Raw genomic sequence first — 26,690 nt, forward strand, 5'->3', positions numbered from 1 at the left:
TCTTTCTTTGTTGTGTCATCAGCAATGTGCCCTCAATCTTTGTCTTTAATCAGAAGGTAGACAGGAAGGGGTGAACTCAAAATATAAACTAAAACGGTACTGAAAGTGGAAATTTTTAAAAACGTTATTTTGGCTGTGCGGGGAATTTGGTTCCCTCTCTTACCGTGTGGTTGAGGTTGAGAATTGCCCTTAAGACACACAAAACAGTGAAAGTCTTTCCTTTTCACATTTATGGGCAACCATAAATGTGTAATACTGTATATCTTTTGCCTTCTAACTCCATGACTTATGCGGAGGATTTAAAAGTTGTAATAGGACATTAGATGATTAAGATGCTAAAGGAGCAATAAAGGAAGAGAAGGCTAGAAGGCTTTTGCTGAGAAGCTAAATAATTTCTTTGCATTAGTCTTCTCTACAGAGGATGGTAAGGGGTGGGGGCCTCACACCTGAATCATTCCTTTTACTAGGGATGTGATAATGTACATGTGTAAACCGTTAACCGATGAGCCTGGACTCATCATTTAACTTTCATGGTTACACAAAGACCCCCACCCCCTGCGCTGTTGTCTCTGTATCAGTGGCAGCAGGCCAGGTGATGGCGGGGGAGGAGGGGAGCTCCCCAGGAGCCGGTGTGCATTTTAACATCCCTGCCTTTTACATGACAAATCTGAAGAACTATCCCAAACAGAAGTGTCAGTAAAGGACATTATGAAATAAGCTGACAAATTAAATAGAAATAAATCATCAGGACTGCAAGGTGTAGTCTCCAAAGAATTCTGAAGGAACTCACATGTGAATTTCAGAACTACTGAATGTGGTATGATGGTTAAATGAGTTTCTATACTGTATGACTGGAGAGTAGCTATTGTAATATTGATTTTTTTCAGATGGCTCTCAAGGTGATCCTGGCAACTACAGGCCAGTAATACCAACTTAACACTAATTGGTTAAAACGATAATAAGAACAAAATTATCAGACATATAGATGAACATAATATGTTGAGGAAGGATCAGCACAGACTTTGTAAAAGGAAATCATGCCTTACCAATTTATTAGAATTTTGTGAGGATGGTTGAAGGTGTGGGCATACTATAGATTTATATAGTGGCATTATGATATTTTCTATTTCATTCTCTATTCCTTTTTCCTAATACAGTAAACTTCTGATAATCCGGCACCTTTAGGACCCAGGGGGTGCCGGATTATCAGAATTGCCGGACTATCGGAAGGGAGGGCTATGAGGGGCATGGGGTGGGGTGGGATGCCACCCCAGACCCCTCATAGCCCCCCCCTTCCGATAGTCCGGATCTGCCCTAAGCGTCCCTGATTCAGCCGCTGCTGGTCAGTTTCAGCAGCGGGTGAATCGGGGACGCCTGGGGCAGAGCAGCTGGAGTGCTGCGGGGTTGGTCTGGTAGCGCCGACCCTTGGCGCGGCGAGACAAACCCGGCAGCACACCAGCTGCTCTTGGGGACGCCTGGGGCAGAGCAGCTGGGGTGCTGCTGGGTTGATCCAGTAGCACTGAGGAGCGGCGCTGCGGGACCAACCCAGCAGCACCCCAGCTGCTCTGCCCCAGGCATCCCCAAGAGCAGCTGGTGTGCTGTCGGGTTTGTCTCGCCGCGCCAAGGGTCGGCGCTACCAGACCAACCCCTCAGCACTCCAGCTGCTCTGCCCCAGGCGTCCCCGATTCAGCCGCTGCTGAAACTGACTAGCAGCGGCTGAATCAGGGACGCTTAGGGCAGATCCGGACTATCGGAATGGGGGGCTATGAGGGGTCTGGGGTGGCATCCCCCCCACCCCAGACAGTCCGGCAAGTCTGATAATCCGGCACCCCCTGGGTCCTAAAGGTGCCGGATTATTGGAAGTTTACTGAATTAGGAAAAAGGAATAGAGAAAAAAATAGAAAATATCATAATGCCACTATATAAATCTATAGTATGCCCACACCTTGAACCATGTGCAGTTCTAGTCACCCTATCTCAAAAAAGAAATATTAAAAGTGGAAAAGATAAAGAGAAGAACAACAAAATTAAGGAACAGTTTCCATTCTTTTAAGCTTAAAAAAGAGACAAATAATGGGGAATATAATAGAGGTCCATAAAACCGTGACCATATGGAAAAAATGAATAGGAAAGTGTTATTTTCCCCCTTCACATGACACAATAACTTCAGAGGTCACTTGAAATTAATAGGCAGCAGCTTTAAAACAAACCTAAGTATCTCTTTTTTACACATTGGATGTCGTGAAGAATAACTGGGTTCAAAAAACAATAAGTACGTTCATGGAGGATAGATCTCAGTGGCTCTTAGCCAAGATGGTCAAGGAGGTAACCCCACGCTCTAACCCTCTAACTGTCACAAGCTGGGACTGGACAATATTAGAGAGACCACTCTTCATTGCCCTGTTCTGTTCAGTCCCTCTGAAGGATCTGGCCACTGTTGGAAGTCAAGATACTTACTGGTCTAGATAGATTATTGGTCTGAGTCAGTATGACTGTTCTTATGTACTGTTACTTTTCTTAATAGAATTTTTGGTTGATAAATTTCATAATTGATCAGATACAAATGAGAGATGTTGTCCTTCAGTCTAAACTTATTTCCATTATCTTTTTTCCCTCTTTGTTTTTAATTTTTTCCCTGTTACTCATTTGTTTGTGTCTGACACTGCCTTTCATTCTGGGAAGGTAAAATTTGGTGCTCTGGTTTGAAGCATGAGCATGTTTTCTACAGATGGGTGGTTGGAGTAGTGGTATCGGAATCTGGTTAACATTACATTTTGTTTATTTAGGTTTTCATTTAGTGGGAGGGAGCTTGTTCATTTAACAAATGTTCCTCCTGCATCAGCAGTTGATTTAATGCTGATTCACATGGCATAAGAGTATAAAGTTAATTACATTCACGCAATGTTCACATTGTTCTTTCTTTCCCGTTTCAGGTTTTTAGTCCGTTCCTTGATAAAGATGGCAGCCAATAATGCAGTATTGAACAGACTGGAACAAAAGGGTGCAGAGGCAGATCAAGTCATTGAATACCTCAAACAGCAAGTTGCTCTTCTAAAAGAGAAAGCTAGTAAGAAAGTCAATGTCTTAAAGCAAAGTTACTGATCATATGGTTAATACTATACTTACAGTGAGGATGTGTGTCAGCCGACTGTCAGGGCAGTGAGTCCCTTATGACCGGCTGAAGTTCTTTTAAATTGTGCTTGGTTCTGTTACAGCAACTGAAGGAGTCAGGTTAAAGCTTAAACAGTTACAGGTTTATTAAAGAAGCTTATAAATCATATGGTTACAATGGCTATTGCTCTATTTCTTAATTACTAGCAAAATATAGATCTTAAAAATGGTTACAAAGAAGATAAAGATAGGAAAATAGAAATAATGGTAACAAGTAACAGCTTACTCTTTCTATGTGTACACTTAAGACAGAGGACCACATCCAGGTACAATTTTTACCCCCTTCTGTGCCTCTCGACTCCAGCATGTCAGGCCAGGGCCGGTCCCTCAATTCCTAGGAAAGACGAAAATACGAGGTGGGCGTCCCCATAGAACCTCGGGAGGTCAAACACCTAACCCGACCAGCAGGTAGAGGGTAGAATGACACTCAAAAGAGTGTGTGCTGGACCCATCTTTTATACCCATTTTGGGTCACGTATTTCTCTTTCTTATCTGTGATGCCAAATAGTGCTGGTCTGCCTTTTGTGAGACCAGTTCTTACAAGGGAGTTGTGAACTTAATTTACACTTGTAAGAGAGAGAACTAAATTGGAATTACTGGGGATTCTTTTCTCAGTGGGAAATTCCTCTCCCAGGGACTGTGTGTGTGTTCAAATCAACATGGGTGCCAGCCGGGGCAGTTCTCGCAGCCTCGAGGCCAGTTTATTGACTTAATCGCTCTCTCTCCACATATCTATGTTTTCAGCTTCTCAGGATCAGATGAGCCAGCATAGACTATGCTGATTTTACTGCTCCTTCTCTGCCCTGTATGCTTCAGAGAGGCAAATAAGATGGATGATATGGGGGGTTGGTCTGTCTGGCTACAATGTGGTGAATTTCATATGGTGCAGTTAACTGCCATTGTATATTCTCATTCCCTCAAATCAAGTTGTTAATAGTTAAGGAATGAAAGGAAGGGAACGAGAAAGTACTATGAAATTATAGTTTTTCTATTTGGAAACAATAAAGGAGATAGCTTCAATGACACAAACAGATTGGAAGTGAATTATTCCAAGAAGGGAGATGGCTCAATATACTTGCATAAGTGTGTGTGTCTGAAGCTGTCAGCAAGCTCTCTGCCTGTCTGTCTTTTTTATGTAAAAGTTAGACCACTTTCTGACAAGGAAATAGAAAACACTACATATATGTACATTTATATCTCAGCTTGTTTCTAGAAACCAGGATTTATATGATCTGGGTATATATCCTCAGTAGTCTGATATTTAGCCACATATTCTGTGTTCATTCATGAAAAACTCCATTTTCATTTATGAGTCTGTCATACTTACAACATGGCTTTTCATTCTCAGAGGTATTTTTACACACATTCATTTCAAAGGATGAAGGTACACTATCAAGAATTGTCAAGCTTTTATCTTTTATAGGTTTTTTTCATTTCTCTTCTTTCTACACTGTATTAGGAAACCTCATTCATTAGTCTTACATAATCATTTTCTGCTTATGAGCCAAACCATTCTCTTTATTTGTGGCTTTGGTCAATTTACTGAATACTTAACAGCTCTCAAAAATTACTTCTGTCCTACTGATAATGAAATACTCTTGTTCATCTCTTAAAGCTGTTCTAAAACTTAGTGTCTAGTCATATCAGGAGGCCAAAGACTCCTCTTCTGTCTTAGCTTCTTTACAAAGCAAATTCTTAATACATGCCTCCATATATCAGTTTCAGTGCTGCCCTTCTGTGTTCATTGTAGACTGTCATAATACTTATCAGAGAAGAAATATCACTCCATACATAGAAATCAGCCTTCTCTCTTATATTCATTCATCACTATCACACCCATTCCCCCCGCCACTCTGTAAGTAAAGAAAGTCTTGAATGCCCATTTATCTATAGCCAAGCCCTTCGATACAACTACATCTGCTCTAATCCCACTGACAGAGTCCAGAAATTTCAGGATCTCTTCCAAGCATTTATAAACCTCAACTACCCACCCGGAGAAATAAAAAAGCAAATTGAAAGAGCCAGACGAATACCTAGAAACCATCTACTTCAAGACAGACCTAAGAAAACCAACAATAGAACACCACTTGTCATCACCTACAGCTCCAACTTAAACCTGTCCAACACATTATCGATAAACTACAGCCTATACTGGAACAGGATACTAAACTCCAAGAGGCTCTGGGAGACAGACCCATAGTCTCCTATAGACAACCACCTAACCTCAAGATGATTCTTACCAACAACCACAGGACATACCACACTAATACCAACCCTGGTACCTTCCCTTGCAACAAACCCCATTGCCAGCTTTGTCCACATATTCATTCTGCTGATACTATTATTGGACCTAACCAAGTGAGTTATAAGATCAAGAACACATATTCCTGCGCATCCAGAAATATAATTTATGCTATCATGTGTCGAAAGTGTCCGTCTGCTATGTACATAGGACAAACGTCTTTGACACTTCGCCAAAGGATTAATGCCCACAAAACAGATATTAGACAGGATCACAAAGAAAAAACAGTTTCTTGCCATTTCAACCAGAAAGGACATTGTCTCAACGACTTGATTACCTGCATCCTGCATCAAGGGCCTTTTAAGACTACACTTAAAGAGAATCCTCTGAACTGTCATTCATGCTTAAATTCGACACTTTACGCCTAAGTTTGAATAAAGACTCTCATTATCTTACCCATTACAAAGATAGCTTCCCCAGTTATCACCTCTAATATCATTAGCTCACAGACATTTACCCCCCTCGCATTCTCCTTCTGTTCTGAAATTTGATTTGTCCTTTTCATATGTGTTCATTTTTTTAATTGTATCCTTTGGTTGTGACAATTTTCTTCCACTTTTTGATCTAAGGAAGTGGGTCTGGCCCATGAAAGCTCATCACCTAGTAAGCCATCTTATTAGTCTTTAAAGTGCTACATAGTCCTGTTTTTCATTTTTCATGTTTTCTTCTGTCACCCCTTTAGCATGCAGTGTTCTCCTTGAACTGTTTTGTTAGCTATCATCTTCAGAATACTCCTCACGTCTGCTGTGATACCTACCAGCAATCAGACAACAGTTCATAATGATTGCTGAGTTGTAGGCAAAAAATTCAATAACCCCAGAACAAAATACATTTACTATGTATGTTCTGAATCATTTAACTGCATTAACTTACTTTTACCCATGTCCCCGTTCTCTGCTTGTTTGTCATGCTTATGCTTTTTCTTAATAAATTTTTGTAATGTCCCAGTCCTGACTGGGGCCTTTTGCATTTACCACAATCAAAATTGAAACTTTGTATTTTTTTTGCTGTCTTTTTGGTAGTTTGACTATAGTTTAGCAATTAAAATGAAGATTGCTCACATTGTTAATGAATGCATGTGGACTAAAGCCTTTTAACTTGCTAAGGAGTTCCTTTTGGCATGTAATCTGAATGTTTTGCTTATAAATATAAAATGACCACAATTGTTAACAAACATTCTGTATGGCAGAGTTAACCCCACTAGATCTTACATCAAAACATTTGTCATCTTTCTCATATCCCCAGCTTTTCTATGGAGTCAGAAACGAGTGATCTCTAAAGATTAAAAGATTCAGCCATTATTGCCAGCCTTTTCCCCTCCAAGTCATTTATGATGACCATCAGCATTGTTTCAATTAGTTAATCAAAATTACAAGGTACATTTTAATACACAAAGAATGATGCACATACCATTAACACTCAAGTTTAATCCCAAAGCTACCCCACATCAATCATTCAACAATAGAAATTGTTATTAAAAGCTAGTGTCTAATTTAATCTGTGAATAAAGTCTATTTGTTTAACCAGTTAACCAGATAAATGAGATTTTACATCCCTAGTGTAATCACTGGAGCCTGTAATTTCTAATGTAAATTGTGTCAACTCTAGTCTTGCAGGCATCTCTCAGAGAAGAAAAGAAGCTTCGAGTAGAAAATGCTAAACTGAAGAAGGAAATTGAGGGACTGAAACAAGAGCTGATTCAGGCAGAAATTCGGAATGGAGGTGAGAGAAAAAGGAAGGAAAACAAGATCTTCACATGTGTGGGCATAGATCTTGTTATTTTTGCTGTTTTGATCACTTGTTTAATCCTTCCTGACTCATATTCTTGTAGTTATATCCATGATGACCTTTTGGAATGCCATTTCTTTCAGTGGTTAACCATCTTTGTAGCTCAAAGTTATGAGAGTTCTCTTGTAAGCTGCAGAAATAACAGTTGCATTTGAAAAGTTTAGTCTTAGTTGGAATCATATATTTCTACTGTGCCTAGCATAATAGGGACCTATACTGACCTGAACTTTGAGTGCTCTTATAATACACTGGAAGATATTGGGTGATGAATGCTTTTGAAACTCTGTGTACTTTATTTAAGTACCTGATCTGAAACTGAGCTCCTTTTGAAGATATAGTCACAGTTGAGGGAACTGAACACTCTTGTAAAAGCTCCCTTAAATGATTTACAGTGGTCTTCCAAGAATTTTGTGGCAGAACTAGATTAGAGCCTAGATTTTTTTCTGAGTCTCAGTGCTGTGGCTTAACAGCAGACATTTCTATACCACTGTTCCTCTTCTGTCTCTCTACCACAGTCTGGATCTGTCATCTTTGTTTGTTTTTTCAGTATGTAAAAAGTGTTTTTTGGAATCTCAATCACTGTAACGAAAACAAAAAAATCCCACTCTGTGATGGCTATAGTCACCATTATATTTTGCTTTTTGCAACTTTTATATTCTTCATAACACTGTTTAACCTGGTGATTTAAGCTTAGGTTCTCTATAAGATTACATTTGTGCTAATTGTATGCACAAGTAGCCTCATTAAAGCTAATATAAGTAGTCACATACATAAAGTTGAGCATCCGCATAAATTTTTGCAGGGTCCATAAATTCTCATTTTCTATTTGAATATACCTAAACCCAAAACAAAAAGGGAATAGGCAGAGAGAAATAACAGGCAGGCATAGTACTGATAGAATCACCTCTCTTGCTTTATTTTTATTTTTGTAACATTTTTAAAGTTATCCATTTTCTTTGAGGAAAAGATACTAGCTTTCCAAATTTAAAAGCAATAATACTGTTATTTAATCAGAATAAATCTTGTTGTAGGCTTGTATACTATGTATAAATTGAGATCTGTGTAATGTTTCTTCATTTAACCAGCAACAGCGGCTGACATAACTGAATATTTGAAATAATTTTTATTTTATTTTCTGAAGCATTAATTTCTTATGTTTTTCTTTAGATTTTCTTTATATTTCAGATAAAAAGCTCTGATTTCAATTATAGTTTTAAGGAAATTAAGTAGCACTTCATCTTCCATTATGTTTTAATTTTAGTGAAACATATCCCACTTTCATCCAGTGGAACCATTTCTACAGCTTCATTTTCAGAAGACTTGCCACAGGCTATACCTGTCACATCCTCTTCTGGCCCCAAAGATGAAATTAAAGGTGGAAGTGAAGAAAAGAAAAAAAAAGAGAAAGCAGAAAAAAAAGGTATTTTCATTTTTAAAAATTCCTTAGGCATCTGTAACAATTTGAAGACTTTCTATTTACAGTTTTATTGCATAGGGTAGAAAAGAATAATTAGTAAAGCTACAATAGGAAAATTCATTAACTCTTAAACTCCTGAAAATAGAAAGTACACTTGAACCTCTTTAATTCAGCAACCTTGGGGAAAAGGGTTTGCCAGATGAAAGATTTTGCTAGGCCAGGGAGGAAGGGAAGGGAATAGGGGCAGGACACTTCCTTAGCGCTCCGTGTTCCCTGCTGCTCCCAGACACCGCCTCATGCTGCTATGGGGAGTAGCAAGGAAAAGCCTCCAGTAGAGAGCGCCGCTGTGCTGCCATTCCTCCAGCTGCTTCTGCCTGCTAGGGTCTATACCATGAATGTTCTTGAACTAGACACACCCAGAGTATGGAGGTTAGTATATTTACAACCAATAATTAATCAAATAAGTTTCAGGAACTTAAATTTTAAGTTGGATATTAGGTAGATTTGTGTCAATATGGCTGAATTATATGTTGTTTCTAAATTTTAAAATAATAAATAAAATACTGAAATTTTGGGGTGAACTCTGCCACAGTGTATAGAAATAAATAATAACAATAACAACAGATCTAAAGTTGATTTTCCAGTTTTATTTCTAACATTGGTACTGTGCAAGCAACAGCCCATGAACTAGCTTAGAGGAATCACTTGGGAAGAAGTAGTAATGTAATATATTAATAGAAATGTAGCTGTGTTAGTCTGGTGTAGCTGAAGCAAAATGCAGGACTATGTAGCACTTTAAAGACTAACAAGATGGTTTATTAGATGATGAGCTTTCGTGGGCCAGACCCACTTCTTCAGATCAAATAGTAGAAGAAAATAGTCACAACCATATATACCAAAGGATACAATTAAAAAAAATGAACACGTATGAAAAGGACAAATCACATTTCAGAACAGAAGGGGAATGCAGGGGGGGGAGGGGAGGAAGGAAGGTAAGTGTCTGTGAGTTAATGATATTAGAGGTGAGGAGAGTTAGATGTCTGTGAGCTAATGGTATTAAAGGTGATAATTGGGGAAGCTATCTTGGTAATGGGTAAGGTAGTTGGGGTCTTTGTTCAATCGCCCCCGGAGAGTGTCGAATTTTAACATGAATGACAGTTCAGAGGATTCCCTTTCAAGTGCAGATGTAAAAGGTCTTTGTAGCAGAATGCAGGTGGTTAAGTCATTGAGACAGTGTCCTTTCTGGTTGAAATGGCAAGAAATAGTTTTTTCTTTGTGATCTTGTCTGATATCTGTTTTGTGGGCATTAATCCTTTGGCGAAGTGTCTGAGACGTTTGTCCAATGTACATAGCAGACGGACACTTTCGGCACATGATAGCATAAATTATATTTCTGGATGCCTCCTGGGATGAGGTATACCTGGGTGGTCGACAAATACCTTTGATGTCGCCACCCGCACGTCCAGACTATCGTGCTGAGCCGACAAACAGCTGATCAGCTGTTTGTCGGCTCAGCGCGGCAGCCATATAAATTTAAACGAAATGGCGATTATTTAAATCGCCGCTTCATTTTCCTATGTCTGGTAGCCTAATCTACATGCCTCTGGCGACAGAGGCATGTAGTCTAGACGTACCCTGAGTTAGGTCCAATAATGGTATCAGCAGAATAAATATGTGGACAAAGCTAGCAACGGGGTTTGTTGCAAGAGAAGGTACCAGGGTTGGTATTAGTGTGGTATGTCCTGTGGTTGTTGGTAAGAATCATCTTGAGGTTAGGTGGTTGTCTATAGGAGACTATGGGTCTGTCTAAACGTCTCAGACACTTCGCCAAAGGATTAATGCCCACAAAACAGATAACTACCTTACCCATTACCAAGATAGCTTCCCCAGTTATCACTAATACCATTAGCTCACAGACATCTAACTCTCCCCACCTCTAATATCATTAACCCACAGACACTTACCTTCCTCCCCCCCCCCCCCCCCCCCCCCCGGCATCCTCGTTCTGTTCTGAAATGTGATTTGTCCTTTTCATATGTGTTCATTTTTTTAAATTGTATCCTTTGGTATATATGGTTGTGACTATTTTCTTCCACTATTTGATCTGAGGAAGTGGGTCTGGCCCACGAAAGCTCATCATCTAATAAACCATCTTGTTAGTCTTTAAAGTGCTACATAGTCCTGCATAAAGTAATATATAGTACTAAAGGCTAGAATCCCAGGTAGTTTCACTGTTTCTTCTGCTTCTCTTTTTGGAATATTCTCTTAGCTAATGAACTTCAGCAGGCTTTTTAGATCCATCCATATCAACACTAGTGATATTTTTGCTTGGTTGGGGGTGGGGAGGAGGAATACAGTGAAATCAGGTAGGCAGGCAGGAATACACAGTGCAAATAACATTTCTGGAAATGAATACTGTGTCTTGGAACTTGAAATATTATGTGCAAGTATAGTTGGCCCCATTTCATATTTATTAGCTGACTGTAGTAACGTGTAGTAACCTTCATTAAACCTTAAAAGTATTTAATGAAGAGAATAAGTAAGAGGAAAAATATAAAATAATGATTACATTGCCACAAAGGCCTGTTTAGTACATGATTAGGGAGGGTCACTTTGGAATTTGGGCATTGCTATGACAGTAAAGGGACTGAAACCGTATTTGGTCGGTGGGTATAATCATTTTCCTTGTCCTCAGTATTCAGCCACTTTTGACGCAAACTAGAATCTCGGTGGGATTTATAAAATTTGAAGCAGAGACCAGATATCATCTCTAAAGCAATAAAGAGATGCACAATTTAGAGCATCTTTTGCTGGGATCTAGTGGTTAAAGGGTTAATAAAGAATTGGTAAGTAAAAGTAAATGTATATTTAACTTTGTATCATGTTTCCCCCTAATTTTTTGTCAGCTGTTTAACAGTATGACAGTAATTTGGAAGGGGAAAAGTTTAATTTGATTATCTTTGAAACATACTACAGTAAACTTCCGATAATCCGGCACCTTTAGGACCCATGGGGTGCCGGACTATCAGATATGCCAGACTATCAGAAGGGGGGGCTATGAGGGGTCTGGAGTGGGGTGGGAGGGGATGTCACCCCAGACCCCTCATAGCCCCCCCTTACGATAGTCCGGCTCTGCCCCAGGCGTCCCTGATTCAGCCGCTGCTGGTCAGTTTCAGCAGCAGCTGAATCGGGGATGCCTGCAATAGAGCAGCTGGGGTGCTGCCGGGTTGGTCCCGCAGCACCGAGGGGTGGCGCTACGGCACCAACCCAGCAGCACTCCAGCTGCTCTTGGGGACGCCTGGGGCAGAGCAGCTGGAGTGCTGCCGGGTTGGTCCCGCAGCGCCAAAGGACGGCGCTGCAGGACCAACCCGGCAGGACCCCAGCTGCTCTGCCCCAGGGGTCCCCGATTCAGCTGCTGCTGAAACAGATCAGCGGCTGATTCCAGGAAGCCCCGGGCAGAGAAGCTCTGCCCGGGGCTTCCAGGAATCAGCCGCTGATCTGTTTCAGCAGCGGCTGACTTGAGGGACAGGGAAACCAGCACTTGCTACAAAGTTCAATACTGTATACAGGTTGAACCTCTCTAGACTGACAGCTAACTACAATTATGCCAGACCATATGTCATCATACTTTTGTGTGTTAATTCATTGGAAATTATTTCTGTGTATTCTCTAATAATGAGCCATTATATAGCCTTATTTACAGTTATCTTTTGGGATGGCAGAAGGAAGTCATGATTAGAACTCCCTACTTGCTGCTTTGTACAGGCACACTTTTATGTATTGAGATATTTATATACAAAAATGTATTGTACATTATTTACTTAAATTACAAGTGAAAAGAGAGATTTCATCGTCCCTTTTTTCCTCCTTGAAGATAATGTGTGATCTTTTGATGTTAGATCATGGTAGTAATGTTAGAAATATCCAACTATTTAAGATAGAAGAACTAGCCTCTGAAATACACATGTATGAATTGAGATCCTACTCCCATCAGTTGTCATTAGTAAACAAAATATGAATGCCTCATCTTCAAACCAACAGACATGTTCTTATGTACATAACCCTTTATCATAGTTATGAAAGCTTAGAAAATGTGAACTGCTAATTTAAAAAAGAAGAATATCTGTACGAGTCCTAATGAGCCAATTCTTAAATAAATATAAGTAACAGATATGAATCAATTGAAACTTAAGATGCCTTTTTGATAATTTCCCATTGAACGAATGTATTGATCCTTCTGCATATAGCAATCATTTGGGCAGATGAGCACGTGACATTTTTTAATTTCTTTAATTGGTACAATACCAAAAATCAGCTGTCCAGCAATAATTTGGTGAGAAGTGATTAAAATACCTTTATGTTGATGGAAGAGAAATAATAATTTATTTTATTGATATATATCAACATTCTTGCAGACTTTTTTTTATGGCCAAGAAAATACCGTAGAGATTTTGCATCATTTCGTTTTTATTATGTGGGGTTTCTATTTTGCTGGTGAAATACCAATCCTAAACTTGCTCCTTTTGTAGTGACTACTCACAGATTATGAATAATACTGTGTATTCATACAAAATTTAAAGTCAAGATGACGTTTAACTTAAATTTAACAGTCATTTTGTCTGTAATATTGAGTTTAATATTTATGGGAAATAGCTACCAGGAACTGAAGTGTAGATCTAAGAATTACATGATTTGAAATAATGGGTTTAAGCAAGAAGTTACAACTTTCCTTTATTTTCCTCGTTCAGAACACAGGTATCCTGCAACTAGATACTAAATGTGAATGAAGTTGTTATATTTGTAATCTCAATGTGAGTTATAGATTCCTCTGTCCATACTAAGTAGTTGGCAAATATGTGTAAATGTTAAGGAGTTATTACTTAATCTAATTAAATTCACTACCACAGGAGAGAAGAAAGAGAAGAAGCAGCAGCCACCAGCAGCTGGGAGTGATGACTCTAGACCTATGGATGTATCTCGTCTAGACCTTCGTGTTGGTTGTATTATTACTGCAAAAAATCATCCTGATGCAGATTCTCTATATGTCGAGGAAGTGGATGTTGGAGAAGCAAACCCAAGAACTGTTGTCAGTGGCTTAGTGAAACATGTGCCTCTAGAACAGGTACAAATTAAATTACTTTTACGTAGTGTTTGGCTGTGTATGTATATTGTCTAAGCCCAAAAAAATCCTGGCTCATTTTAATTCTGTTAAAGTGACCACTGGTTTATAGGAAATACATGTTCTTCATCAACGGTATTCATCTTTATTTTGTTTACTAAAAATATTTTAACTATAGAAGAGCAGGTTTTAATCCAGACGAGAAGCTTTACTTGTACAGCTGTTAAGTACTCTTGCTGTTACAAAGTTTGTCATTTTTAAAAGAGATCAGAATCTCACTGGAAATGTTTGAAAGGAAATCTTAATATTTCATTCATGGGGATAATGTAGGGGAATAATACACATAGGCACATAATACTGTAAGTAAACATTTCAGGATTGATGGATCTCTGAGATTGCATGCAATTCCAACTTTTATGAATCTGTGATTATTTTTCTTTTTTTCCATATTTTCTCCTTTTTATTCCTTGTTTTGTTTAAATTATCACATCAGTATTTAAAAATGTATAATTGTCCTAAATACAAATTTGTTAATGAGATTAAAATTTATAATTTCAAATCCTCTCATGAAATAATTTCTATGTTATAAGCAGTTTTAGAAAAATGCTGACCTTTTTGGTTTTTCAGACTTTTTTATGATCATATAGGCTTTAGGTCCTCTCCCGCTACTTGTTTTAGTCTTGGCATCTAAAGTTGCTTAATTATGATCATACAGTTCCTAATAGGCAGGGATCCAAACTTTAAAGTCTGTGTCCAGATCTGAACTTTAAAAAAAAATGTAGGTGTTGTAGAAGTATAGTTTGAATCCCAGCTTCTGGATTTGTCTATTATAGAGACACTAGTCACCAATTTCCCAAAATCACAAGATTTCCTGATTGTTAGGGTCTAAGGTTTTGTCTTGTACCATCTAAACTATAGGCCAGACACTAGAAGATTTACTCGGCATTGCTTGGGTCCTTAATTCAAATAACATTTGTTTTTCTTCATATAAATCATTGTTTTGGGGAGGAGCTGGGGATGAGGGGTTCAGTATGCAGGCTGCCCCTGCGAGAGAGAACAACCTCAGCCCTCTCTCACTATAGCAACTTGGGCCCAGGTGAGAGAAACCTGCCCGTGGCCATTGCAGCTCCAGTCAGCACAACTGGAAGTAGGAGTGCATGTCCCTAGCTGGGAGATAGATAGACACACCAACAAAAAACACACAAAGAGACAAACTCTCTGAAATATATAGTAGACAGCCTCACTTTGTCCACTCCTCCGACCTGCTGGTCCAGTGGGGTTATAGCTGTCCCAGTCCCCATCTTTGGGCCCTTGCTCCCTCCGTGGTCATTCTGCAGTATAATTCCTTCCTGCCAGACCTTTCCCTTCCCATTTTATGAGAAACAGTTGAATTCCATGCACATCCCATTATCCTGACACAACCAAACGCTGACCTTATGATTAAGAAGAAGCCGCATACTGAATTGGATGGTCCTAGCTCTTAGCATTTAGGAGGAGTTCTTGAATAAACGGACTCACAAATGGACAGACATACACACATATTTCTAAAATGTAGAGTAAGATAGTAATATTTAGAATAATTAGATCTCTTCTTCTGCCACACCTGTAATATTCCATGTTTCGTTTAAGTGTAGGCTACATAAACAACACACGTGCCATAGTTTAAAAAAATGTGTGTTTGGCATCTTGTAGCCCTGAGATATTAACCAGAATAAGAGACACATAAAACAATCATCTTCTTGTGTGTGTCCAGAAAATGTTTAGTTTTGTTAATGTGTTCATACCCATTCTTTTAAAGTTCCTCTGAATCATAATCACATGTGGTACAATATAAGAAATTAATATAATCAGAAACATTTGGGAAAGTAGAAACTTAGCCAGCCAGAAAAGGATACGAGTTTGACTTTACTGGAATCATTAATGGAAGAAAACCATCTGGATATTTAAAGTTTACAAGTGTGTATATTCTTTTCTAACCAGTACCACTGTACCTAGAAACACTGTTAATGAACTCTTCAGAATATAAATATTAAAGCTCTCTGCTCACCCACCACAGCCACTGAGAAGGTGTAAAAGGACTATAATTCAAAACTTTTCCCATTTCCATTTTGTTTCAATCTAAATGTGTTTCTATAAATCTACAACATATTTCCATTTATTTCTGAACTGCATCACTTTCAAAGTCAAAGGCTATATACCATCTATCCCAGGATTGTTTCTGCAGTCAGTCAAAGCCAAGCATGAGGAAAGAATGCAAAAGAATTGCAATGTCCCTTTTATTCTATATGTCTGTTTTGATTGTTATACAGCATTCAGCACCAGATTATTTCAAATATGTAAAACAAAATAGAACCACTGACATTTCTGGGGATTTACTTTCATAACAGTGGCTTAAAATATACAAATATCACCTGTAGAATGTACTGTATCCGGTTGATATGCAAGATCAAGAATATATTTAAATTGTCTATTTTCTATTATTCCTTGTTTTCAGGGATTTGTATCTTAATGTTAAGAAAAGTTGCTTTTTATTAAATTTTGTCTAAATATTTAAAACTTTGCACATGTGTAAATTTCATTAAATTCAAAAGGAATAATGCAATGTTCATTTTTAAAAAAGTGTTAATATGCAAAGATTTCTAGTCTGAGAACATTTTTTATGTGGGAGGAGGGGGAGGATAAATTTTAAGACTTGTTTTGTTTTGTTTTTGTTTTGTTTTGTTTAAAGAATTTCTGCTTCAGTTTTATTCAACTTAAAATTAATTTTTAGGGCAAAATAGTTTTCTTTTTCATATACTAACTTTTAATTTTTAGAGGGCTTTTTAAAGGATTATTTCTCCTAACAGTACTGTACTAACAGTGGCCCAAGTTGTGACGCAAAACAACAAAAGCATGGCAAATGACTAAACTATGTATTATCCAATATTCTGGCAAATCAAGGCACAAACTTAGGCCAGGTCTACACTCAAGGGGTTTGTCGAATCAAGATTAATTACGTTAATTATGTAGCTGGTGTCAACATACCTTGTTTTGAGTTTCCCCACTGTCCCCATGGTGGGAGACTGACAGGAGCAAATGTTCCCATTGGCTTTCCTTACTCCTCACAGATACAGGAATACTGGCCACTGACGGGTGTTCTCTGAGTTCAATTTGGCAGGTCTTAACCATGACCTTAGAGACTTCCTTGTTGCACCCTGTTGTGTTTAGATGCTGGAGGACAGTCTGGAATGTTTCACCTTAATTGTCTATTTCCTGGTTTTTATTGACTAACAGTCTTAAACAGCTTCAAGAATAGTAATTTGTTGTAGTATAGTATTGTTAGCATAGTTATATGTACACAAGTAATATGTACAGTACTGGATACAGGAATTACATATGATTTCTCCCTCATAATCTCTTTTTTTCTATAATACAATAACTTCTAAAACCCTAACTCAGTTTCCTTACTTTTTTTTAAACAAATGTCTACTCATTTTTGTGCAGATGCAGAAAAGAATGGTAATATTACTCTGTAACCTGAAGCCTGCAAAAATGAGGGGAGTGGTATCTCAAGCAATGGTGATGTGTGCCAGCTCACCAGAGAAGGTGGAGATCCTTGCTCCCCCCCGTGGGGCTGTTCCAGGGGAGAGAATCACTTTTGAAGGCTTTTCTGGTAAGCTGTAACCATTATTGGGGAAAACAACACGTAACCAGGAACTTGTGTATCAGTGCCAAAGTTGTCCCTAAGGTGGAGCTGATTATTCAATTAAATTTCTGGTTTAAATTACAGGCTTTTATAACGTTCATGTAAAGCATTCATATTTTTATCAGAGTATTCTAATACTGTAGTTATATATAGTAGAAAGACAGAATGAAATATCTAACTGAAAGCCAAAAATTGGGCATTATTGGAGAAATAATAGCTGTCATACCTAACAAATAGTGTATTTTCATCCATAGCTTTCTCTCTAGTAATTTTCAATACAGCTGCGAACGGTCGACTTATGACCATTCGCAGTTATGCCTGAAACTATCGTAAATGGCAGACCCTGAGTTACAAACGTGATCCGCGCTTACAAACAGCGTGGTTGCTTGTAACTCTATGGGGTCCGTCTTACAAACTAACCGAGTTACGACCAACTGCTTGGTCCGTAACCGGTTTGTAAGTCGGGAAGAGGCTGCCTTGCTGTATTGCACATGAAGGCATGGAAGCATAGTCTGGTTAAGTGACTTAACCTCCCCCTTCCTAAGCTCTGACTGCTGACCCAGTGCTCCAAGTCCTTCAACCCCAGTACTGGGTCACAGCCATAAGTTTGGGAATACCTGGCGTTAATCAGGTCCTTAACGCAGTTAATTTCTGCTCATTTAAATCATTGCTTTATGGTGCTGGCGGTGAGGGATCCAATATGCAGACTGTCCATTGGAGAGAGGACTACCCCAGCAGCGTGGGGCCAGCTAAGAAGCACATCTCCGTGGTCCCTGCAGCTCCAGCAGGCACAGCTAGGGGGAAAGGATGCATGCCTCATCGATCTGGCCCATAGAGTAGTTGTGTCCTCAGAGTTGTTTCTAATGGGCCATTAACTGAGGCATTGTCCTGACATTTGGATCACGTTGTTAGCATTTTCTAAACAAATTACCAGATGTTGGAGGCTAATTATTCGATCTTATATTTTTTCATACAGTTTTGAATGCCTCATTTGTGCTAAAAAATTCAATCAGGTTTAACCGGTACTAGATCTAATTTGTCAAACAATGAAGGGCTGGTCGTTAGTCCTCTGGTCCAGTGGTTCTCAACCTTTCCAGACTTACTGAATCCATTTCAGGAGTCTGATTTGTTTTGCATACCCTGTCACTGCACTAAAAAAACTACCTGCTCACAAAATCAGGCATAAAAAATTGCTTGCTTTCTCATGTTTACCATATAATTATAAAATCACTTGGAATATAAATATTGCACTTACCGTTCAGTGCGTGGTCTGTAGAGCAGTATAAATGAGTCATTGTATGAAATTTTAGTTTATACTTATTTTGCTAGTGCTTTTTATGTAGCCTGTTATAAAGCTAGGCAAATATGTAGATGAGTAAATGTATCCTTTGAAGACCTAAGCATATCTCCAAGAATGCATATGGGTGTGGTTGAGAACCATTGTTCTGATCATTAGAAGATTGCATAAGAATAACCAAACACAATGTAAGCAATTTTCAGTCTTTGTTCATTCTGAATGAGTGTTTGGGATCATTAAAAAATTGGTTGCTGTGTCTTTAGCAACATGATAGTAGCTTGTACATTTGTGGAAGTTTGCAACGTCAATTAGTTAATTGAGGGATTTTACCATTTTTAAGAATATTCCGTAATTTGGTGTTGTCTTACATCATGGATAAAATCAGCACAGAATTCTTTAAAATTCATTGTAATCTTTGTCAGTAAGTAGAGGCTGTTCAAAATTGTAATTTGCACATAATGTATGTTCCGAACCTAAATTTTGAAGACTGTCTTAATAACATAATATGTGAATGTTGCCAATTATTGGGCACTCAGATAAAAAAAGACCCAAGTTGATCAGACTTATGTCTTATACAGTATATGTCCAAGAAATTAAGTGATTTTGCACTGTTTTAAAAATGAAATCACTTCAAAATATCTTTTCTTGTGGGATGACAGTGACATCATCACATCACTCTGCATCCCAGTGCCCGGGGGAGAGGGGCAGGAGCCATGTAGACTCTCCCCTCCTCGGTGCTCGGGGGGAGCCATGTGCATTCCCCCTCCCCATCCCTTGTGCTCTGGGAGGGGCGAGAGCCACGTGGCCTGCTCCCACCTCCTTTCCCAGTGCTCAGTGTGTGGGACTGGATCCAAGAGGCCTTGCCCTCCTTTAGGAGCGGAAACCATATGGAGCTTCCCGGAGGTGGGAGCCATGAGCCATGCAGTCTCCTCCTTTGCACTTCCCTACATCCCCTCTACCGACACCCTGCACCCTACCCTCTCACTCACCCTTTCCACCGAGGCTCCGCACCCCAGCCTGTTCCTGCCCCTTCTCCCCTGGCCAGACACCTACCCCCAAAGAGAGGAAGGTTGGTGAGTGTAGCAGGCAGGAGGAATGGCCCCTTAGTAACTTTGGAAATAAATTTATGTTAAGATATTCTAAAGCTGACTAGGAGATTTAAACTCAGATCCCATTAAAATTAATAGTAAATGTGGATCTAAATCTCCCCGTTGGCTTTTGAGTACCAAAATCACAAGGTTGGCTTAGCCACTGCTTTCTTAAAATCAAAGCTAACAAAGCAATTCAATGATAATAGTTATTAGGAGAATGGAACTCAAAGTTATTTCAAATTCAGTTTAATTTCCAAGGCTAGTTATTATAATTTTAAACACTGAGAGTAGTTCAAACCATTAACATTCGGTCTGAGTCATTGAAATTAAAATAGGACAGCTGGATCTAATTTTTAATTTGAAGACTGAAAGCCTAGGCAGCAGCAACTACAAAAAACAACCCCAAAGCACAGCCAGTTGTCCCAAGTAAAGCAGGGTGGACTCATGTTTAAAAATGACAGACTGATAGGATATATGGCGATGGGGTGTTCTTTTTGGGGCACTGGTAACTTTTTATATTGTTTGTTTTAGTGGTCATGAACATTAGCCATTTCCGATTTAATATCGTTTACAACTTACAATTTTTTTTCCTGTGGAACCTGCAGTATTTCCTCAAATTCCACTCCCTAATTTTTAGAGAATACTTTTCGAAGGGACATTGTACTGTGCAATCACTTTTAACAACCGTAATTAAATTTTCCTTCACAAAAATGAGAAAGTAGTCTTACATGTTTTCTACCCAAAATCACAAGAAATTGCAACTTTGAAAGGGATGTTTTTCATATTCAGAACTTCATAAAGTTTACATTAGACTTCAGTGAAATTACCTGCCTGATAAAGGTCATAGCAAACGATTCCACATGCATACAGACACTCCCTTCTCCTGCACTCCATTTCTCTCTCTCAGCTATTTTTAAGTTCTACAATTTGCTGAGAAAGCTTCTCTAGTCTGTAACAGTATGATAGATGCTTTAAAAAAATTAACTCAGAAATAATGCAGCCAACCACAAATGTCACTTGAGATTTATTGTTAAATACTAGTTTGAATTGATGTTTCAGTTGATGGTTAACCAGCTACAAGCGAAATTCAGATTATTCTAAACCTGCTGTGCCATGGATAGTCTGTATAAACAGCTTCCTTGAATCAAAACTTTGATGTATAGATGCTTTCCAGTTTTTGCTCAGTTTTTCTCTCCTAATGATAAGAAACTAACACCACTGCTTTAAGCTCTATCTCCAGTCCTAGATCTTTTTTGCCAGAGGTAAATTAATGTCTACTTCTGTTAAACTGCATCAAGATACACTTTCCTTACCTTCTTTGTGCCTGTGTGCTGTGATGATCACAGAATTATAAGACCCTAAAATCAGAGAGGGATGGGCAAGATTACGGTCCGCGAGCCAGAGCTGGCCTGCCAAGCCTTTTGATCCGGCCCATGCCCACCCCTGCAGCAGGGAGCAGCACCAATCAAAGCGACTGGCTGCTCTTTGTGACTCTCTCTGCTGCAGAGAGGGGGGAAGGAAGGAGGGAAAGAGAGACTTCAGCAGAGAGATTTTGCTAGGGGTGAGGGCATTGCATGAAGCTTCTCCCTCCCTCTCCCCGGAAAACAGAGAGCCACGTGTACAGCCAGCCTGTGGTCTGGGGTTGCTGGCAAGTAAGCCTGCCTGAGTGTACTGCTGGCCAGGAGCTGCTTAGGTAAGTGCCTCCTGGCTAGCGCCTGCCTCTGACACCTCAGGGCCCTGCCCAGTCTCTGCACACTCCTGAGCCCCCTCTCCCAAACCAGAATCCTCTCCTCCACCCATACTCCTCCTGGGCAAAGGGTAGGGAACCTTTTTTGGATCAGGGGGCTGCTAACACACAGGAAAAATCACTTGAGGGCTTCACACAAGTGAGAAGTAGGGATGTTAAGTGGTGGGTAATTCACTAATTGCGAAGTCGATAGAAATTCTATCGATTACACTAGTTGATCAGGGAAGTTAATCCCTACTGTGGCTCTGCAGTTTAAATGTAGTAAGAGCCGGACAGGCAGGCAGCCCAGCTGCTACTACATTTAAACTGCAGAGCTGCAGTGGGAGTAGGTCCCAACGCAGTGCGAGCCAGAACTGAGCAAGCCCGGGTCAATCAGCAGCCCTCGTCTCACAGGGTCCCAGCGGGGAGCTGGCACCCCTCCCCCATGGAAAGGGGCTATTGCCGGAGCAGCCTCTGCTCGTGGTGAACCTGGGCCTCCTGTGGGCAGAGGCTGCTTCGCCATAGCCTCCCCTGCCCCGATGCGGTGCTACCTCTGATAGAGGCAGCGGCGCAGGGGGTGGAGGGATGACACAACACCGCAGCAAAGCAGGGGGAATGCGAATAGTTGAGTAGTCGACTCAACTAACCAATAAGCCTAGGTTTGTCAATTAATGGACTGCATGCTTACATCCCTAGTGAGAAGCAAAAAAAAAAAAAAAAAAAAAAACCAGACAAACCTCAGACACCTTCACTGACTTGGCCCCCAACCGAAATGGAGACACTCCCCACATTCCCTTCACTCACCAGAGCCTACAGGAGGCCCAGGCTAGTGGATTATTTTGTGCTCCAACCCCACGGGTGCGGCAGCGGAGGGGACTGGAGCACCAGCAAGTGCACCCTAATGCTGGGGAGAACTCAAAGCTTCAGGGGTCAGATCCAGACAACCTCTGGCCTCTGGGCCTGAGATTCCTCAACCCTGTCCTGGACCCTGCACACTAGTCCCCTACCCCAGGTCACTACTCAAATTCCTTGCCCCGTCCCCCCCGTCCGTCACAGGTCACAACTCTCCCTTCCCCCTGACCTTCCCCCTACACTCCTCCCCAGGCTAGAATCCTCTCCTGCACCCATATCTCTTACCTGACTCTGCACCCCAAACCTCTGCCCTAGGTCAGAACCCCCTTTTTCACCCAAACTCCCTCTCAGACCCCACATCCTCTCCTGCACCCCAGTGCCCTACCTTGAACTCCCTTCTGCACCCAACCTCTGTCCCGGATCTTGCAGCTCCTCCATAGAAAAGTGCAGCTCTTGACCACTTACCAAAATTTTGTAGTGGCCCCACATCAAAAATTATTTCCCACTCCTTCCTAAGAGAAATTGTGATACACATCGCTGAACTATGGTGGGATGGAAAGATCTCTCTATCGCAATTATGCTGCACAGCCAACTGGCTTCTCTTTTGTGGTAATATCGTCCTATAGATAGAACACTTAACTGGCTATCAGAAGCAATAGATTCTGGTCCCAGCTCTGCCACTCACAAGCTGGGTAATCTTGTGCAAGTTGTATCTGCTCTCTAAGCCTCAGTTGCCCCATCTCTAAACTGTTAATGATACAGCCTGCTTTGTAAAGCACACCATGTGGCATTATTATATTTGTCTTTAGGCTTTTAATACTTTAACTATAGCGCTTGTACAATTTGATACATTTCATTTGGTTCTTTGACAGTTTCTGTATGTTTCACATCCATGAGAAGAGGGTGGAAAGATAATTGTGCCATTAATTTTACTCCATTTTATTTTTAGAGATCCTTCCTAAGAATTAATTGTGTTATGAGAGAAAGGGGTTGCAAAGTGGTAGGGTGCAAAAGAATGCACAGCATAGAGCTCTGGTAATGTTTAAAAGTGGTGCCTGTGCTAATCTAATATGAGCTCACCACAGATCCCAGGAGGGCTCAACTTGGGATTCCAAAGACTCTCTTAATAAGATCCAGAAAGTGTTAGTGTAATAAAAGTCAGATTTTAGCTTATTCTTGAATAATTCATTTGCTTTTTGTAATATTGCGGGGGGGAGGAGAGGGAGAGACAAAGTAGATTTCACCTTATGAACCGTACAGTTGTTTAGCTGCTATTCTGCTAAATAACTTTAGTTGGTATGTATCCATTTTGATCTAGAGGAATGACTTTTCATGTCATTTAGTACAGAACAAAATGTTTTAGATATTTTTAAAGAACTTAGTTCTGCAAGTGTTAAGACATTGATGTAATTAAGTGCTTCATTTGTGAGAGATTATTTCTGACTGGAACATTGAATCTTGGCTCTGTCACAGGCCATCCTATAAAAAAGAGAAGTTGGCTTGCAGAGGAAGCCCTAAAAAAAAAAGCGCTATAGAAGTTAGTCAGAGCCAGGCTGAAGTAATTTTCATTTATAACAATCAACAAGGGTAGGTGAGCTGAACACCCATTCATCTGAAGTGTCTAAAAGACAAATATTAGCTGGCAGTGTTGGAATGGCAGCAATCCACTCATCCATCTGAGGACAGTGTCTTGTTTTTTCCATTCCTTATGCACTTTGGGGACTACTTCTCTTAATGAATGTTCCTTATGTAAGCCAGTAAGAGCCTTATAACATACGCAAGATAATTGTGTTTGCCTTTATCTCAGTTTAGAAGTATGCAGGTGATATGAGATAATATTAAGAATACAGGCAGTCCCCGAGTTACGCGGATCTGACTTATGTCGGATCCGCACTTACGAACGGGGCTTTTCTCGCCCTGGAACTCGCGGGCGGCGGGACCACCCAGACACGCAGTGGTCCCGCCACCGCGTCCTCCGGGGCGAGAAAAGCTGCTCCGGGTGTCCCTGGTCTGCTGGGGAGGTCCCCAGCAGACCAGGGACACCCCGAGAAGACCAGGGACACCTGGAGTAAAGCCGCAGAGGCGGCAGGGTACCCGCCTCCAAGGCTTTGCTCCGGAGCAAAGCCACAGAGGCGTGGGACCCCGCAGCCTCTGCGGCTTTGCTCCGGGTCTCTCTGGTCTGCTGGGGACCCCCCCACCCAGTGGACCAGGGACACCTGGAGCAAAGCCTTGGAGGCGCGGGACCCCGCCGCCTCCGCGGCTTTGCTCCGGGTCTCCCTGGTCTGCTGGGGGGGGGGGGGGGGGCACAGCTAGTTCGTCCCCCCCCCCCCCCCCCAGCAGACCAGGCTTTTGTTGTGGATGCCTGGGGTAGAGCAGCTGGGGTGCTGCCGGGTTGGTCCTGGGGGGACCTACCCGGCAGCACCCCAGCTGTTCTGTCCCAGGCTCCAGATTCAGCCGCTGTTGAAACTGATCAGTGGCTGATTCCAGGAAGCTGGGGGCAGAGCAACTCTGCCTCGGGCTTCCTGTAGTCAGCCCCTGGTCAGTTTCAGCAGCAGCGGCTGAATGTGGAGCCAGTTCCGAGTTACATACAAATTCAACTTAAGAACAAACCTATAGTCCCTATCTTGTATGTAACCCGGGGACTGCCTGTAGACCGGTTGGTCAACCAGCCAGAGAAGAGAACCTCATTGCATTAAAACATCTTCCTGAGATCCGTGAAGTCTTTATCAAGAGCTTGATTTCCATACACACAGGCTTCCTCCTGGGCTGTTAAAGACTGAATAGAGGCGATCAGATGAGAATGCTTATCACTGAAATATGCTACCATAGAAAACAGCAGTTTCCTCTTAAGGAAAGTGCAGCTTGTTATTAAGTCATGTTAGTTCCTACCACACTAGCTATTGTGCTACCTTTTGGGGATATAATTTGCTCCCCATAAAGTATATATGTGCTGTGAATTTTGAAACATAACATTTTAATTCTGTATGTAATAATTGGGCTGAATTGAGACATCTAGCAAGTTAAAATATTGACAGTGAAATAGTGTGTATTCCCCTGGAGGCTCTTTATTATTAAACTGGGCCCTAACGCAGTGGAAGTGTTTATAATTTCCCTTGTGCTCTTCAGTCTACTAATATGGATCACATAAAAAGGGTTAAAAACCACCCTAAGGCATTGTGGCTAAATAATGGAGTCTTGTTTTACTTTAGGAGATCTGCATTGTGTTACAGAATTCAAAATTGAAATCCATTTGGTCTTTGCAAAGGAAAATAAATGATACAATGAATTGATTGTCATGCTTTATTTAGATCATGAAAGATGATGTTGGCATGCAGCAATTCATTCAATATAAATCATCTTTAAACTGGCAGCAGAAGAATGTATTCAGATAATTTTTTTGACTTCCTTGTCATTTTTAAACGGTCAGGCAAGAAATGCAAAGAGAATAAATATTTTGAAACAGGAATATATTTTTTTATTATTCCACCATTTTAATCTTTTACCTGTTTGTAGCATTTCCACAAAAGTAGCTGAAAAAAACTAGCTCAGTACTTCCATAATCCCCTTTGTCTCATAATCTTTCATTATTTATCCTCACAACACCTCTGTGAGGGGACTCTTACACCCATTTTACAGATGGGAAGGTGAGGCGTAAAGATGTGACTTGTTCAAGATCACATGGGAAGTCTGTAGCAGAGAAGTGAATTGAACATAGGTCTCTCAAATTCCCAACTAGCACCCTAATTACTGGAGCATCTTTCTCTCACCCTACACAGTTCTAGATTATCTGAGTATCTTTCACTTTTAACAAATAAAACTTCACTGTCCGTGTTGTAGATCTCCTACACCTGCCTGGACAATGTTCCTATATTCAGTATTCCCTTCCTGCATTTCTGATATCTCAAAATCATTTTTTCTTCATTTTTCTTCATAATCCAAATGTTGAGACACCATACTGTTACCTCTTTGTGATTATGTACTACAGTTAGGTATATAAATCTTTCTTCTCTAAGGACCTATAGTACTATGAAGTAAGGATCAGAAAATGTCCAGCCTCCCAAAAAACAATTCAAATGTAAGATTTTGATAGTTTTAATGCTGAGGCTTGTTGAAGTGACAATTTTTGGCAGCTAATATGACCTCAAATAAATTCTCAAAGGAAAATGTTACTATACTCTCGATCTCACATGTACATACAGTCCCATATCCTTTCTTTTGTTTCATGTCTGCTATTATTTATTG

At 40.3% G+C, this 26,690-nt stretch overlaps 1 protein-coding gene across 2 annotated transcripts in view; it reads left to right on the forward strand.

Annotated features, from left to right (window-relative positions):
• The window catches only part of AIMP1 (aminoacyl tRNA synthetase complex interacting multifunctional protein 1), a 50,515-nt gene that overhangs the window by 23,567 nt on the left and 258 nt on the right, over positions 1-26,690 (forward strand). For both annotated transcript variants that reach the window (XM_006119308.4, XM_006119309.4), the window contains exons 2-6: positions 2,934-3,067; positions 7,082-7,195; positions 8,523-8,681; positions 13,586-13,800; positions 17,281-17,449. In XM_006119308.4, coding sequence (XP_006119370.2) covers positions 2,934-3,067; positions 7,082-7,195; positions 8,523-8,681; positions 13,586-13,800; positions 17,281-17,449 — 791 coding nt within the window. The remainder of the gene's footprint in view (positions 1-2,933; positions 3,068-7,081; positions 7,196-8,522; positions 8,682-13,585; positions 13,801-17,280; positions 17,450-26,690) is intronic.

The sequence above is a fragment of the Pelodiscus sinensis genome, chromosome 5, assembly GCF_049634645.1.
Source record: "Pelodiscus sinensis isolate JC-2024 chromosome 5, ASM4963464v1, whole genome shotgun sequence".
NCBI lineage: Eukaryota > Metazoa > Chordata > Testudines > Trionychidae > Pelodiscus > Pelodiscus sinensis.